Here is a 17060-nt window from a genome sequence, read left to right as displayed (position 1 = left end):
CGGGGCTGCCCTTGGGCTCCTGCTCGCCCCTCGATGCTGCCCGCCCCGCCCCGCCCCGCCGAGAAGCGTGCCAGGGTTTGTTGGTTGGTTGGTTGGTTTCTCAAATCCAAGAAAGTGGTCAGACTGGACCCCTTATCTCTCTCTCTACAGACTGCTTCACGGACTCTCTGCTGTTGACCTTGATCTCCTGGTAGCATGACCTTTTGGCCTTTGTAAGACACACAGCCTTTCTGTGCCCAGCCCCTGTCTAACCTACGACCCCAGAGTGACTGACGGCTGTGTATTTCTGTAGAATGCTGTAGAATCCGGTTTTAGTTGAGTCTTTACATTTAGAATTTGAAAGGAAAAAAAAAAGAACATTTCTCACATGCTTTGTAGCTTAAAAGGAACATGGAAAACTCACCATGACATCCATATTTCTTTCTCTTTTTTTGCGGGGGGCGGGTGGCGGGGATTAAAGAAACATACACCTGCACCTCCACCCCCCCACCACGTGGTGGAGGGGGCGGGGCCAGCCCCCCACGCCACTCACACCCCGGCCCCAGCCCAGCCACTCCAGCCACACGCTAACCCCAGTTTTGTATAGAAAAAGCACAGCTCTCACGGCCCATAGCTGCCAAAAAGAATCCGGATCATGCGTATAAACAGAGCCCTCTAGAAAACAATTTCCCCGCCGGCCCCCTTTCCACAGACACCCTCTACCAGATTTTTAGTTGGTTTTTATTTCCGTCCCGATGAGCCCTAGGTACCACACACCGGGTCAGCTTCCACAGTCTCTGGGGGTCGGGGCTGCGGTCTTTCTCCCTCTCCGACCCTGCCTCTCCGTCCCTCACACGGATGCCCCCCACCCCCCACCCCCCGTGTGCGCGCCCCTCCGCCTCCGCCTCCGCCTCCTCCTCCGTTTCAGTGGCCTGTGTCCGCTCTTTCTCACGTGGGGATGATCGTGCTACAGATAAAAAGAAAAAAAAAAACACCACCACACATTTTTTTAAATGCCACGAGATGGAAAAGAAAAAAAAACAAAAATTAAAAAAAAAAAGATGGAATGTCATGTTGACATGAAAGCCAGTTTTCATGACCAGTCAGTCCTTGTCATCTCTCTCCTTTGCCTCATGCTCAGACCCCACCCCCTCCGTGGTTTTACTTTTAAGACTGAACATTTGCCGAAGACCAATCACAGCCATTTCAGATAAAGAGGAGGCAAAAAAAAGACAAAACACAAAACATTAAAAAATACAGAAAAACAAAAAAACTTGGAAAAAAAAAAAGGAAAAAAGAAAAAAAAGCCCACGGGTCTTTCTAAGCCTTTCTATTCCCAACCGGTGAGGTCTCCGTGATATCTTACACACTGCCAGTCTACTTCTCTGACTAATGGAAAATCCATGTGTAGCTCAATAAAGAGAATGTTTGTCTGTATCCCTGCGTCTCTTGCCCTCGGGCTTTGTTCTGGCAGGAAGGAGGGCAGGAGGGGTCTGACTGGGCCACGGACACTGCGGGGCTGGGGGGCCAGGCTGTAGGTGGCAGATAAAGAGTCCCCCCAGGAGGCCCCGCGGGGTGGCTCTGTGGGTTAGAGCATCCGTCTGAATACGCCAAGGTTGCAGGTTCGATGATCCCTGGTCGGGGCGCCTGCAAGAAGCAACTGATGAATGCGTAAATGAGTGGAAAACAACTCTCTCTCTCTCTCTCTCTCTCTCTCTCCCCCCGCCCCCCGCCACCGCCACCTACCCACTTTTCCTCTCTCTAAAATCAATTTTTTAACTATAACTACTTAAAAAGAAACAATCCCCCTGCCCCTGGACTTTCTCCGTGTCCCCCATTCACCCTCCCTGCTGCCGTCAAAGGTCAAAGGGAGCCGGCTGAGGGCAAGGAGAGCAGAGGAGGGGACCGTCTTGCTGGCAGATGTCCCCCCGCCCCCTGGCTGGCAGCTCCCAGCTCTTCCTCGCTCTCAGCTGGGTTTGGCTCTGGCAGAGGGTACGGTGGAACTGAGCATTGGAAAGCAAAAAAATGGCAGTCAGGGGAGGGCAGGCAGTCCCCAAGCTGCTAACGTAGGGTTCCTTCTGTTCCCGGCTGTTCCACCACGGTGGGGGGAAGGGTGGTCTCAAGAATGAGGCCCAATTGCCTGGGCCCTCTGCTCTGCCGAACACCCAAGGGGCAACTGAGATCAGCACAGCCTGGCGTTTGGAGTCCGATTCTCGTCTCCGCCAGGCTGCTGGCCTCACCGCCTCTCCTGGGTTGCCAGGGTTTTGCTGTAACAATTAGCAAGTCGGTTGAGACGGGGACCCGGGGGAACACAGCTCACCCAGGTCCTTGCATTGTGTCCATGATTGCACATTAGTGAAACGGGCAAGTGTTACATGGTGCCATCCAGGGGTGGGAGAGCCTCGGGGGGTCAGGTCTTTGGCGTCCTCTCTGCACCCCAACAAATGGGAGTTCCCAGCCCTGGCAGCTGCAGTGGGTTCTGAACCTCATGGAGGTGGGGGCGGGGTCGATACCACTGCAGAGACCGGGGAATCACAAGAAGCCCGTTGGTTCTGGTAACAAACCGGCTGACCTGGGCAGCCATGGACCCCCTTGGCCGGGACCGGCCCGCTGGCCAGTCGGGCCGCACCAGTTGCAGCAGAGGCTGCGGCCACCCCCGCTGACGGGCAGGGCACACCCCCGGCCACAGCCTGACCTCCTCACGCCAGGAAGACACAGAGCCCGGTGCGGATGCAAAGCTGAAGGACACGGTGACCGCCAGCCCGTCGGGTAGCTGAGATTCGCTACCAACGAGCCACGTTCCAGCAGGGCCCTTCCCCACCTTCCCGATGAGCTTCGTAGATAAAACAAACGGGACTTCCACTTTTGCCTTACCTTCCTTCAAATGGAAGTTGGGGAGCTTCGTTCTGGGGAAGGACACAGGGAGACCGATTGATTCATTGGAGAGGGGAGGATGGGGGCCAGGCATCGCCATGTCTAGAAGCCCCACAAGGGACTCATGTGATGCTTCTGGGTGACGAGCCGAGACGAGGCTTCCCAGGCGAGGCCAGGTGGCAGTGCTGAGCCCGAGACAAGCTCGTGGGCAAGGCTGTGGCTCCTCCGGCCTGTGCAGCGTTTCAGCGGGGCCCTCAGCTTCCCTCCCTGTCCTGCGGGAGGGTGGGGTCCGGCCTCTGGAGGGTGGGGTCCCGCCCCTGGAGGGCCATGTCTGCTGGCCGAAGACAAAACAGCAGGTTGTCTGCACGGCTCAAGTGGGAAATCAGGTCCAGGCGGCCACCCGGGACACTAGGATTGGTACTGACACAAAATGCCTGCATTAAAAGCCTCACATTGTGTGTGGGGGGTGGCGGGGAGAGGGAAGGGGGGCGGGCTCTGAGAATCCAAGATCTCAACAAAATAGGGCCCATGAGAAAATGGAGGGAGGAACATGAACGACTTCTAGAAGCCCAGAGAGGGCAAGGGCAGCTCAGCCCCCTGGCACCACGGTGCCTGGCCCCTCCGGCTCTGCCCCGGGTTGTGGTGCTGAGAGAAGAACAGGCCCCCTGACCCCGGGGAAACTCCGGACAGCAAGAGGCCCTGAGCCGGGGACCCAGCGGGACGGCGGCCCAGCAGGCGCTCCTGCCGCTGCCCGGAGCGTCTAGACCAGCTGCCCTCGACCAACAACAGGGACCCAGAGTCGGGAGTCGGGAGCGCCCGGGGTCCTCCATCACCCGGAGCATTCCGGACTCTCCTTGTAGGTCCTTTGAAGCTCTGGGATGTGTCCCCCCACTGGGGCCACTCGCATCGCCGCACGCCAGCGTTTCCGGACCTTCTGAAATTGACTTCACCCAATTTCCCCTTTCCACACATTGGCAACATTTACTGTCATCTTTGACGGGCACAACCTGCAAGACATCCGGGCGGAAGAACACCTCCGGCCGGAAGAGCGAACGCACAAAACCGGCCCGCAGCGCCGTCGGCTCCGAGCACGCCGCCGCGGCCGCCAGCCACACACCACGCAGCAACCACCGAGTTTGCCTTTTATTGTCGTTCTTGTTGTACAAGGGAAACAGGTAGCTATGCTCTCAGCAAAACAAAACACATTTTCTTAAAAAAAATCACAGAAATTTACTAACAGCATTTCGAAGGTAAGGCTTTGGAAAGATTTCTTTATTGAAATAAATTACCTTGGCCTAAGCATGTACTTCATCCCTCTCGTCTCCATCACTTGTCGACACTCTAGAAACTTCCGGTTTAAAATACATTTCACTTCGCCAACAATTTTAGATAATACTGGATTCTCCCCTAAAAAGGACTACTGAAAAACTATGCTTTCAAACATTAAAAAAAAAAAAAAAAACGTAGTCCAACAGGACATGAAACTGAGCGCTGGGACCTATCGCCGCGTGTTTCAAACCCTCCAAGTTAAACCAACGGTAAAGGATTTGAAAAGGGCCAGGACCTGGGTCCCTCCAAGGCAGGTGGACTCGACATCTCGCCTTTCCAAGTTCAATCAGACCAATAGCAACATGGCTACGAAATGAAGGGCTTTGGAGGAGAAAGATACAAAAGACATCTTTTATTTCTTCAGTAAAGCCCTCCAGGATGCCCTCGCCCGCCTTAAACACCCGCACCTCCTCCCAGGACCAAACCCACAGCCTCAGGCATCGCCCGAGGCACTGACCAAGGACTGCGAACCGCAGCCCAGAGCTGGCCGCTCCACCCGTTCCGTACTGCGCCCCCCGAGTCCAACGGCCGGGAAAGGCAGACAGGAGAGGACAGACACACGGGGTGGACGCATGAGACGCAGGAGCACCGGCGTAAAGGGAAATAAAGCCAGTTTCAACGGGGTCGGAGGGGAAGTCCCGGATGTACTGGGACACTGGGGCCGCCTGCCCCCACTCCACAGCCCGGCGCTGCTCCTGCTCCGGGCATCAAACCCGGCGCAGTCCGATCAAGGTGCCCTGCCGGCCGGGGGCCCGGGCTCCAGACCTTGTGGATGCCTCCTGACTAAGGCCAGCCTGCGGCCAGCCGGCCCCTCCAGCAGTGCAGAGTGGGCTCCTGCTGCAGCTGCACACCTCCGCCCCTCCCGGGTCCTGGCCCCACCCCCACTTCCTACCAGGCGTGGGGCTCAGACGCTGTGACTCGTGCACAGAGCAGTCATCAAAGCTGCCGGCCTCAGGGTCTCCAGCCGCCCACTCCCTCCTCCTTTTCCCCACCCCGGAGAGGTCCAGTCAACGCCAGAAGTCATGCCTGGAGTTACAATGTGCGGTGTTTCCAAAGGGAACAGAAATGTCACATAGAAAGTATTATAAAACAGGATTAAACTTGTCAGCTGTCCGAACACTATGACGACCACATGCTTTATACAGCGGCGGTGCAGTCAGGCCCACCGCCCAGCGCAGCGGGCGGGCGAGGCCAGGCCTCCGGGCGGCGCGCTGCTGGGGAGGCAGTGGCTGCGGGAGGCCAGGCAGCGCTAGGAGGTCTGCTGCTTCTGGAGTCTCCGCTCCGCCGCCGCGGCCAGCATCCTTCGGCGCAGGGTCACGGGGTCGGAGGTCGTGCTGTCCGAGGCCAGGCCGCCCTCTGAAGCCGAGTCATCTTCAGAACTTCGGTTCAAGAAACGCCTTGGACAAAAAGCAAGGCTTGGAGTGAGAGGTGAGGGGCACGCGGGGCACAGATACCACACGGCACACACACTCCCTCTTCACCTCCTCCTTTCCCAGGCACCCCATGAAGCCGTCCCCGTCCCCGAGCAGGGGGCGAACGTCCTCTGCACCGGGGAGGAGGCTCGGCAGGCCGCAGGCCAGCTCTCCCTGCCCCTGGCTGTCCCCTCCCACGTACACACGCAGCACCAAGTGCCCGTGGCCAGAAGGCCTGTGCTGGACACCACACATGCCCGCGTGTCCACACGCAGGCCCGGTCCCGTCCCCAAGAGCTGCAGTAAAAAGCCACAGTGGCACGGGGAGGCGGCTCAGACGTGCAGTCCACGCCCAGGCCAGGCCGCTCAGCCAGAGTTTGCGTCTCTAGGTCTCAGCTTCTCTAGCCTTAAGTCTGTCGAGTGGGTGTGATCACGGCCCCGCTCCCAGGGCCGTCAAGGTAATGAGAACAATTCACATAAACAGCTGAGAACAGGCCGCACACGAGTGCCGTCCACAGAAGACAGGTGACAGAAGCAGCGGCTGGAAGTCACAGCTGAGCCCAGTGTTATCAGATCCTGCCGTTACTCAGGAGGGGCCTGGAATCCTAATTTCTAGCTGACTCGAACGGCTTCCGACGTCGGCCTCTGCCCGAAGACGAGGCCATGGGCTGACGTGACAAGGGCCCGCAGGCCACGGGCTGCGACCTGGGGGGTGGGGCCAGCCCCGGGGGGGGGGGGGCGGGGGGACCGGCTTACTTGCGAGCCTGCTGCAGGAGGTCGTCCTTCCGCTGCACCAGCATGCGCTGCCTCTCGTCGGCCGACTTGGAGAAGCGGCTGCCCCGAGCCTCGAAGTCCTCCCCCTCGCTGGGCTCCGCCTCCGCCTCCGCCTCGCTGAAATCCAGCGCCTCCTCCAGCCGGGGACTGAGGTCCAGCGGCACGCGCTCCGTCTGCACACGGGGGAAGCGAAGGGCCGGTGAGGACAGGCTGCCCTCCTGGCCTGAGCAGGCGGGGGGCGGGGGGCGGGGGGGGGTGGTCCGAGGTACGTGAGGGGCAGAGCGGACACGGTGACCGGGCCCAGTGGACACTTTTACTAACTGACTGTTACCCAGGGGCTTTTTATTTCCTGGGAATGACCGAAAACGTGACATAGCGAGCTTCCCTGTCAGATACATCCTTTCCCTCCACTGTTAGAAAAGACGTCAGAAAAATTCAGGATCTTCGTGTGAGACTCTACAGAGTGGAGAATCAAGACAGGGTGCTCGCACTGCGCCCCCTGGAGGCCCGAGGCCACCCAGCGTCAAACCTGGGTGGACCGCACCATCGCCCCGTCTTCAGAGGCCCGGCACCATCTACAAAGTCTGCGCGATCCCACCATGGATTTGGACACGAAGCACTTAACCCAGCCACAGGTCTGCCAGAGTCTTAGGAGTGTTTACCGTTTCCCATTCGTGGGAAACACGCATGAGGGGAGAGCGGCCTCCTTAAAGCAGCCCTGTGTGTCTGCAGTGACAGGGCGGGTCGGGGGTTTTTTCCAGTCCCTTAAAAAAGACCTGGAAAGTATGGTCGTGGGTCAGGCAAATGAGAGTTGCAGAAAAGAGACGTGAACTGGACCCGCAGGGTGTGGGGCTAAGAGCGAGGTGAGCGGGGGAGGGGGCGCCTCTGCCCGGAAACCAGACAGAAGAGCCGCTTTTGGCTCCGGAGAGCCACCCAGGCACCCCGAGTCACCGGGCGAGCACACGTAGGCAGATCTGGTTCCCAAGACAACCACACTCCTCCCACCCACGCCCACGCAGGGTGCCTCGTGTTTGTGCAGTTTGCAGACCTGGAGACGCCAGCGGGGCAGGGGAGGTGTGCGGAAGAACAGTTCAGTGGCTCCGGCTCCGGAGGGCTGAGCCCGGCCAGCCCCCACCTGGGTCTGGGCGAGTCCTGTCACCCCAAGCCTCAGACCCAGCCTCCCTCCGCCCTCCCTGCACAGCCACTCCAGCTCAGAGTGGTAGGGCTGGCCCGGGCGGGAGCCCGGCTGTCCTCCTCCAGGTCCTACGACAGTCAGTCTCCAGGGAGGGGCCCATGCGGGCCACACCCCAGCACCGCATGCTGTGCTGGCCTCAGGTACCAAGCCGGGCAAGGTGAACAGCCCCCTTTCACCCGCTGCCCTGCGCCTCCTGGACGGAAAGGGCCGGGACTGAGGCCATCACCAGGCACCTCCCGTCTGCTGCCAACCCCGAACAAGTGCTCTCCGTGGAGCGCAGGCCTCACCTGAGCGGAAGCTGCTCCCTCCTCCGGGTCCCCGCTCGGCCTTTCCACAGGGCTGTTCAGTGCGGGTCTAATGCCATCTGGCCGCTGAAAGAGAGGGCAGGACAGTCAGTGCAGGGCCGTGTGGAGCCCCCACCGGGACGGGCACCTGAAAACCGCTGGCTGGGGAGCAGTGGTCCCCGGGCTGAGCCTGCACCAGGCCTGCAGCGCCAGAGACGTGGACAGGCTGCTGGAACGGCAGGCCGGATGCAGGGGCCGGGGCCGAATCTCAGAATCACCCACGGCCCCTCCCCTTGCCAGTGCTAGTCACCACCCAGCAATCACACAGGGACAGCGGCTCCCACCGACAGCACACTCCATGGGAAACTGCTGAGCCCTCACCGGTCCCCTTAGCGTCCTACAACACGGGGCTGCTGTTCTCCTGGGTTTCAGGGGCGTGAGCTCTTGGCCGCGCTGTGGCTGCTCAGAGGCCCTGCCCCACACCCCTGCCCCACACCCCTGCAGCTCCCGGCACCGCAGCACCGGCCATTTGTCCTTCCGGGTCGAGGACTCCCTCTGCCTGCACGAGGCAACGCTGCCCCTGGATGCAGCAGCCCCCCACCAACAACGACGGACAGGAGCACTGTGTTCAGAACCGGACCCCAGGGGCCCCCCGGGGACCAGCTCCAGTCACCTCGGCCCAGGCTCTGCTGGGCAGCAAGCCCCCCACCAGCCGCCTAGGTTTCCCGGCCCTAGATGTGGCCTGTGCATCCTTGGCTCGGGGTCTGCGGCCAGAAACCCAAAGCCAGCTGCAAGGTCACCCAGGTAAGGACCAGCGAGCCTCAGCTAACACCCCAGAGCACCTGACACCAACGTCCAGGCTCGTTCCCTCTTCAAAGAGTCCCAAGTTTTAGGATTTTATTCATAGATTTCCATGTTTTTATTCACCGAAGTTAAGTCATTTCTGGGTAGATGATTCTCTGGTCCAGCCAGAGAGCTTGCCTGTGGTATGCTAATACTTCTCGTACCCATCAAAGGGGTTATAGAGGATGGGCCAGGAACCTGACCTTTTAAAAAAAAAAGTCAAGAGCACAAGCCTCACATAGCTATTGTACCTAATGGAAAACCACGCCGACCCACAAAGCCAGCCAGGGACAGACAGCACGACCTCCTAGAAACGAGGGTGGGCAAACGCCAGCCCACCGGCCGGACCTGCCCGACCGCCTGCCCGTTTCCGTGCCCCAGGGGTCCCTGGGGCACAGCTGCGTTCGTTCATCACGTGCCCTCCCGGCTTCCCCCGGGCTGCGGAGGCAGGGGCGGGAGGTCAGAGAGAGACTGCGTGGCGCACAAAGCCTGAAATATCTCTCTCTGCCCTTCATGGAGGGAGGCTGCCGACCCTTCTCCAAGTGGCACGGCGCTCTGACCTCCGGTCTGAAGGGGTGGGCTGGCCTGCGGGGTCTCTCCGCACAAAGAGAGTGACCCAGACGCACTTGTTCTCATCTTCACTGGGTCAGCCCTCCGTCACCGTTTGGGAAGTCAGGGGAATTACAGAAACCTTCTTCAAGCCATAAACAACATCGAGTTGTTAAAGCAACTACGAACGTCTAGAGAAGCAAACCTTTGGGAGGGCAGACGCCATTCGTCACGCTCAGAACCCCAGGGTACCTGCGTGGGGAAAGGGACCTGAATCCGCCCTTCCAAAATATTGTCCGTGGTCACTTCCACCGAGCGCGTCAGCTGGAGGTCCTGCAGCACAAGCGGGTAGGGGACCTGGGGGAACATCTCCTGAATCTGGTGCGCCTGCGGAGACACAAACACAGAGGCCACGGTCACCCTCAACAGGCGGTCCCTGAGGCCACGGCGGGGGCGGGCGGGCACTGAACCTGGCGCTCCGCCCTGGAAACCAAGGTGAAGGCCACTTCCGCTCTGCAGGTAGATCGCCAGCCAGCCAGCCGCACGCCCTCCGTGGCCTCCTGGGAACGCCGCACAGGTAACTCGGGACCACACACATCTCAAACTGAGAAGACCACAGAAGCCCAGCTAGATGCCAAACAGGCTCAACCAGAATAGTCCCGTTTTCAAAAGTGCGTGTTAACTTGGATATAAAAGTGTGTTCTTAAAAGCAATAGTTCCAAAATGGAACAAACTGCTGATCCACACCACACGGATGAAATTCAAATGCATTGTGCTATATGGAAGAAGCCTGACTAAAAAATGCCATTTACACGACCCTCTGCAACAGGCAGAATGAGGGTGGCGGCAGGGCTGGGGGTGGGGAGAGAAGGTGCTTACAAAGGGGCACCACGGAATTTGGGGGGGGGGCTGGAACTGCTCTCTACCTTGATAATGGTGGTGGTCACATAACTACATAAGTTTGACAAAACTCACAGAGCTGGATACTAAAAAGGGGAAATTTACTGTATGTGATACTTCACTTTGAATAAAAAAGATGATAAAAGAGTGTGAACTGCAAGGATTGCCCTGGAGCCGCAGTTTTCAAACAGTCCACTTGGCGGCGCTGTAGGGTGGGCATGTAGCGGGGGTTCGTGCGTGAGTCTCAGCAGACCACTCCCCACAGTTCCCTCAAAGAGGCTCCAGATCACTTTTTCCGGTTCTGCGTATTCCTTTCACAGAGCTTACGGCCGAGGTTTTATTTGTGGAAAAGTCCCCATGATCAAAAGACGAAAAAAGAGCAGGGAGGCCAGCAGCGTTGGGGGGACAGCGAGGTCTGCTGTGGGCGCAGCAGCTCCTCAGGAGCAGCCGCTGGAGCTGTGCACAGGGAGCCCCCATGCGGGGGCCGAGAGCTGTGATCCGGATGAGACCTCACGGAGCTGTGTGTAGGGTGGCTGCTGGCGTGGGGGAGGGCCGGGGCATGGCAGAGGGCCCAGGTCCCCCAGTTCCTGGGGCCCCTCGTTGTGCACAGGAGCATGTGTGGGTCCCTTCTGCCCAGGTCCAAGCAAAGCAGATGGAGGAACCCCAATGACAGGTAACATTCACTCACCTCTATTCCCCCACGGCACACCCTCATTTCCCACACAAAACGATGCCCAAGGTTCATGTGATTAGACTAAAGCTTTTCTTCCAGAAAACCCAGTGAGTTAAGTATCGGACCTTTATAAGAAACGCAAGATCCTAGTAAATTAGCTGTACTAAAGATAGGCCATCCCACTCCATCGCGGACCTGGAGGACGAACCCCAGGCCCGCTGGAGAACCCCAGGCGCACCAAAGCCGAGAACATCCCTCTGGCATTTGCAAGGAGGCGGGTGGGGCGCCCCACCCATGGAGCCTCCACAGCTGCAGAGCGAGCCTGCACCCGGAGCCTGCCACGAGGCAGCCAGGGGCGCGTGAGGTCCCTGCCCACCGTGGCGTGGCGTCACTCTCACTCTGCGCATGGCCCGGCCGAGTGGCAGCGTGCGTGGCTTCACCGGATACTCCTCTGAGAGTGTTGAAACTCGTAAATAAATGACTTATTCAAAAAGGCTTGGAAGAAACACTGTCCCGACACCGCGGCCCCTTCGTGATGCACCAGCTTCTCTGCCGCGTGTCTTTGTAACACACGTCGGCAGCGTCTCTCTCTCCAGCTCCCACGGGGGCTTCAGTCCACACGGTCTTGTGCGCACCCCTCAGGCTGTCCCTCTCCAGCTAACGACCCCCGGGCCTCCACCAAGTCCCACGCTGTTCCCTCCCAGCCTGAGCCCCACGACTCCTGAGAATCCCCACAGGCCTGACCTGCCATTGGCTCCTGTTGCGTCCTGCCCCCTACATCGCCCGGCTCCTCCCTCTCCGCCAGACCTCTGTCCCCGCTGCTCCCCGTTTGCGAGCTGCTCTCTCCCCCCAGGAGAGAACCGGGGCCCAGCTTTGAGTGTCAGCAGCGTGAATCGCCAGCGTGGTCTCTGCCGGGCGGTCCAGAACAGCCTCCGTGACGTGACGTGACGTCTGCGGCTGTCTCCCGGCCATCCCAGCTGGACACAGAGCCCCTGTCCCCGCCCCTGCTGCTCCCCACCCCCGTCCTGCCCACAGCAATGCGCGGCCCTGCCACCTGCCTGGCTGCTTTCACGCCCCCACTTCCCGCAGCCCACCAACCCCCACACCCAAATCAAAGCCTCATCACATCCTGTCAGTTCATCTTCTAAAAATACTCGGATCTGCCACTGCCTCTCATCTCTCGCACACGCACCCCGTCCACGCTGCCGGCTGCTTCTGCCTGAACTGCGGCGACAGCTTCCCGCCTGGCCGCCTTGCGAGGTCTTCTCACGCTTTCATTACAAAATTCAAACTCCAAGTGCCTGCCGCGACCTGGCTCCACGACATCAATCTATGCCCCAGTCTCGGTGCCCGACTCGCTGGGCCCCGGCCACCGTGGCCTCTGTTCCCACAACTTTCTTGCCTCCCGGCCTCTGCACCTGGACCCACTACTTCCTCCCACCCCCATCCTCCACGCCTCGGCTTAAACACCGCCTCCTCAGGGAGAACTGCCCGGAACACCCCCTCTGAACAGCCTTCCCCCAGCCCTGTCCCCCACTCCCACCACGCCAGCGGCCCTGCCTCCTCGGCATTCACAGCCGGTCTCCCCACGGAGTACGGCACGTGTGCAGGGCGGGGCTCACGCCCTCCCCGTGCACTCGGCAGGTGCTGGGCACGCCGTCTGCACTGCACGTGCCCGTCACGGGAGAAGTCAGCTGGCACCAATCGGCTGACTACACGCACTGAGGTTAATGCGTAAGCGAGCAAACGACCGATGACCCTCCGAAGTGGTCCTGGCTGGGCTGACCCACGCCAGGCGGAGGCCCTGCTCCAGCAGGACCGCCGTCGCCCGCGTGTCAACTCCCTGCACTCACTGCCACAACGCGCGCGAAACCTCAACAACAGACACGTTTCTCCCACGCCGTACAATAAAAATACGCACCGTCTGGCAAAGCTTTAGAAAAAGGCAAAGGACCTTGAAGTGTTTGAACAACACCCTTAAGCTAACAGCATGCCTCAGTGTCTCGAGGTGTGTGTGTGTGTGTGTGTGTGTGTTGGGGAGGGAGAGGATGGGAATCCAAAAACCCCCCTTTGGTAGGCCTAGCACATTTTTTAATAAAAGGTGCATCGTTCACTCCAGTCAATAATTTTCCTGCGATATTTGGCTAAAGTCGGGAGAGCCCAAGATCGGCCCAGATAGGCAGTTCTCAGCCAGGTGGAGACCACCGGCCCAGATCACGGCAGAGTGGACCCAGCAGCACCCAGCATGGGTCAGCTTATCCGCCGCACGAGTAAAACCAAAGGTGGTTTCCAAATTGTTTTCAAACTTTAAAACACCCGGCCACTCTCCGAGAGCTGGCGCAGACCGACAGGCCCTCCCCCCTGCACACGTGAGCCGGTTCCCCTGCCCTGCCCTCCCCTCCCGAGCGTCAGCCGCCCCCTGCCCCGAGCAGCCGGCCCTCACCATGGCGTTGAGCTGGGAGTTGCTGGCCTGCGTGATGCCGAGGATGTTGGTGGTGTGCATCACTTCGACTGAGAAACTCGGCAGCCAGCTCGCAATCCGGGACCCTGAAAGGAGGAGAGCGGTACATGCTTTAGAGACCTCTTCGTTTTTCCCTCCTTCACAGCAGGCACGGGACACAGACGTGAGGGAGACGGACCACGTCTGAGATCAGCTGGTATATTTCAGAAGTCCTGCCTGGTAGAGGCCTTAACCAGTAGCCGCCAAAGCAGCCCCCTCCACACCCGGCCCACCCATGCTCACACCAAACCTAGTGGGATGCCCAGGACACAATAGCCCCTCAGGGCTACCGACAGCTTCTGAACGTTTTCAGTTAAAACCGCAGTATTACGTTACACTGGCCTGTACGGGGCTATCACCGAACCAGCGTCAGCCCTGGGCTGTGGTGCTGGAGGCGGAAACCAACGGACCGTCGAAGTGGAAGAAGTGGTTGTGCTGGTTTAGGCGAGGCCGGCCTTCGGCGGCCGCGACAGGCACCAGGTTCTCCTCCAGGTTCTCCCCCTGGCGGTCCTCCCGGCCACGGCCGTTGTCCGCAATGTTCAGGGACATCCTGCACGTCGGGCAGGAGGTGTCTTGTTCCAGCCAGGAGCGGAGACAGGAGCTACCGGAAGGTGCAAGACGAGATAGCCTGAGCTCGGTTTGGGGGAATTCACCGGGAGTGCTCTGGGTGTATCCGGAGGGTTACAGTCTTACTTTTATTGACCACTCGGTGAGATTAAAAGTTGGGAAACCTCTGTGGACATTGCCTCTGCGCCCCACTTCACTCTCACGTGCCCCAGTAGGTCCAGCCATGAACACGAACCCGTTAACATACACGGTCCTCCACCAAGCTCCTGGTCGTGACCTTGTGCACACGACTCCGTCACATGGCTCACCATCGCCCTCTCCAGCTCCATCTGACCGCCTGAAACCCCACGTGGCGGAAACGTGTCCTCTCCTCCAGTGACCTCTCAGGCTACCACGGCTGCCCGCTAACACTGTCCCAGCCTTGGCCTGCTCTCCAACACCCTGCGCAGCACCACGGCCAGTCTGAGCTAACGCCCCCACCACTGCGCTAGGATTCGCCTCGAGCCCGGGCACCACGAGCCCCCGAGCGCCCTGGACACAGCACCCGCGCCCGGGGCCCTCCCCAAAGCGCCTACTTGTGGAAAAGGTGTCCGCAGGGCAGCTTCCGCGCAGCCTGCATGGAGTCCCAGCAGATGGCGCAGTCGTCGTTGTTGACGGCCAGCTCCTCCGGGGTTGCCACCGCGAACCTGCGAACCACAGAGCGCGCCGCGGGGGTCAGCTCCGCGGGCGCCATCGGAGCGCCACTTCAGCCACGCCACCTCCCCACCAGCATGGTTTGGAGGAGCTCAGTCAAGGGGCCAAGCACCAAAATCACCACACCTGCTTTCCCTTCTCGGCCTATCAAAGGGCGGGCAAGGAGTTTATACGCAGACACTAACTTGGTCTCAATGACGGCTGTTAGCGGCAAGGGAACGCCGGGCAAATCCGGGGAGTTAAGGCCCCCCGGGAGCCAAGCGGTCCCCTTGGACACCAAAAGGGCGCCCACCGATTCCACACTTCCAGGCCTGGCTTAGCCTCAGGCGGGCAAGTGAGTGCCTCCTTGAATGAGGTCAAGAGGGTGTGAGTGTGTGTGTGCGCGTGTATACACATGCATGTGTAAAGAATAAGTGAGACCCGCCTTCTTAAAATAAAGAGGGCAGAGGCCCAAGGAAGCCTCCGTATAACAACGGTGACGATAAAAACGGCACAATCATAGGAACCTAATCCTGACTCGGCACATACTGTGTACCCAGCGCCAGAATGCTCTAAGCTCACGGCACGCGTTAGCCCGCTGAGCCCCGCCAACAGTGCCAGGAGGGAGGCTCTGCCGTCGCCCCCCGGGAGAGCACGGCGGCGGCCCTGAGAGCCGAGGGCCCTGCCCGCAGCCACGGCCAGGTGGGGGCTCATGCCCAGGCAGCCCCTCCCTCTTCACCACTGTTACCGGGTCACGAAAGCAAGTCCTCACATAAGCTACGATCTGTTATTATTGAAGATCGAAAATGAGTCAACTTGGTTAGGGTGAAAAAGGAAAACAGAAGGGGAAAAAAACACGGTAAAGTAAATGAATACACGAGATGAGCCGACCAGGGCGGTGCGACGCCAGCCTGTGCTCACCCACCTGGCCTCCATGTTCCCGACGACGTGCAAGTAGTTCTTGTGCCGGCGGATGCGACGCTGCACCTCGTGGAACAGGTAGCGCAGCTGCATGAAGATGACCAGGCTGGCCATGGACAGCCAGATGTTGCCGAATAACTGAACATGGGGGAAAGAGACCAGAACACGCGATGAGAACGAACGGGAACCCGCCGGTGGTGAAGGCGAGGGGCGCGGCAGACGGTCCTCGCCGCTGCTGAGCTGACGCGGGGCCGTGCGGCGGACGCACAGCCCCGAACGGGGTGCCTGCTCCCGGGGTGATGGGGGCCTAGTCACCCCGTCACCAGGGGTCACCCCTGAGGCACCAACCGGAAATGTAAGAGCTCTGTGCAGAAAGATGCACATGCACAGAACTCCAAAGAAGAGAACCAGGGAATCAGCAAGGTGCCCAGGAGGGGAATAACAAGGCTGTCAACTCACATGTGTAATATTGTACAGTTACTCATTATACTAACTATACTACACATTCATACTATATCTTACACATAACATTTCTGAGGATCAGGTATCAGGGAAAAGGATACTTAAGTGAAAAAAGCAGGCTAAAACTGCCTTACGAAAACTAGCATGTGATTATTACAAAATTACGTAAAGACAGGATCTCACAAACAACTGAATACAATCTAAATGCCCCGTTATTGGGGTTGGTGAATTACATCATCACCCATCTACAGGACAGACGTTTTATCTCGATGGCATTAAAAGAGGTTAGAAGAACAGTTAGTAGCATTAAGGAAATGTTCATATACATTAGCTAAAAAAGCTACACATGATTTTTTTAAAGTATGTTTTCAGAGTTGCTTTCAAAGGTGTTTAGAAATGTGCCGTGCCTAAACCGACTCTTAAATGCTACTCTGATAGGCTTAGAGCCTAAACCGAGTGCCCACCAAGTACGCCGATTCTCACCATTATGAGACCACGGGGCGCTCACCAATGGAGGAGGCGTTCAACGGTGCAATCTCTTGCACACCAAGGTAAACCGTAAGCAATGAGGTGGGAGGAACTAAGAATAAGGGCATTGTTTTTCATTACAGAGACGGAAGACTCACGAACCCACGAGGCAGCTCACTGCGCAAGAATTCCCTTCACCGTCTGTGAAGTAACCACTAAGTAACAGAAGCCACAGAAACGGCCGGCAGAGGAACCCCCTTCCCTCTGCGCCCAAGGAACTAGCTACCGACTCAGCCAGCAGATTAACTAAGTCTCCCAGGAGCGTGGGCGAACCCCTGAGCCAAACTGGCTGCAGGACGCTGCTTTGTACCCAGCGGCAAAAAGAGGGGTGGGCGCAGCTGCGCCCGTCTGTGTGGTCTTAAAGCGGCCCCTCCCCCGACGTTTTACCCACCAGTGAACGGACCAGGGCCCTGCCTCTGAGCACCCGGCCCCCTCGGAGGAGGCTCACCAGCATGTGGACGTGGTGCACGAGGTCCAGGGACAGGAGCGTGAGCTCCATGACGAAGTCCGTGTAGTAGACGCACGTCCCCTTCCCTTCCCACGTCCCCTCGTGGCTGAGGTCCCACAGGTGGATGACGTATCTGCAACGAGTCCAGGAA

General features: G+C 58.9%; 2 protein-coding genes across 2 annotated transcripts in view; one reads left to right on the top strand and one right to left on the bottom strand.

Moving 5' to 3' along the window:
- GNAO1 (G protein subunit alpha o1) overlaps nucleotides 1-1416 on the top strand; it is a 129057-nt gene extending 127641 nt beyond the window's left edge. The window contains exon 9 of the mRNA XM_045818441.1: nucleotides 151-1416. The gene's annotated coding sequence lies outside the window, so the exon portion shown is untranslated. The remainder of the gene's footprint in view (nucleotides 1-150) is intronic.
- A 2565-nt stretch (nucleotides 1417-3981) lies between these two features.
- Nucleotides 3982-17060, bottom strand: part of AMFR (autocrine motility factor receptor) — a 28641-nt gene continuing 15562 nt past the window's right edge. Inside the window, exons 6-14 of the mRNA XM_045818733.1 lie at nucleotides 16910-17042; nucleotides 15476-15609; nucleotides 14454-14564; nucleotides 13722-13912; nucleotides 13255-13358; nucleotides 9491-9625; nucleotides 7850-7933; nucleotides 6350-6540; nucleotides 3982-5579 (exon numbers count right to left, since the gene is read on the bottom strand). Coding sequence (XP_045674689.1) covers nucleotides 5432-5579; nucleotides 6350-6540; nucleotides 7850-7933; nucleotides 9491-9625; nucleotides 13255-13358; nucleotides 13722-13912; nucleotides 14454-14564; nucleotides 15476-15609; nucleotides 16910-17042 — 1231 coding nt within the window. The 3' untranslated portion in view covers nucleotides 3982-5431. The remainder of the gene's footprint in view (nucleotides 5580-6349; nucleotides 6541-7849; nucleotides 7934-9490; nucleotides 9626-13254; nucleotides 13359-13721; nucleotides 13913-14453; nucleotides 14565-15475; nucleotides 15610-16909; nucleotides 17043-17060) is intronic.

Source organism: Phyllostomus hastatus, unplaced genomic scaffold, assembly GCF_019186645.2.
Source record: "Phyllostomus hastatus isolate PE091 unplaced genomic scaffold, TTU_PhHast_1.1 phas_scaffold_345, whole genome shotgun sequence".
Lineage (NCBI taxonomy): Eukaryota > Metazoa > Chordata > Mammalia > Chiroptera > Phyllostomidae > Phyllostomus > Phyllostomus hastatus.
Note: the sequence above shows the minus strand (reverse complement) of the source record. Positions and strands in the feature narration are given on the sequence as shown.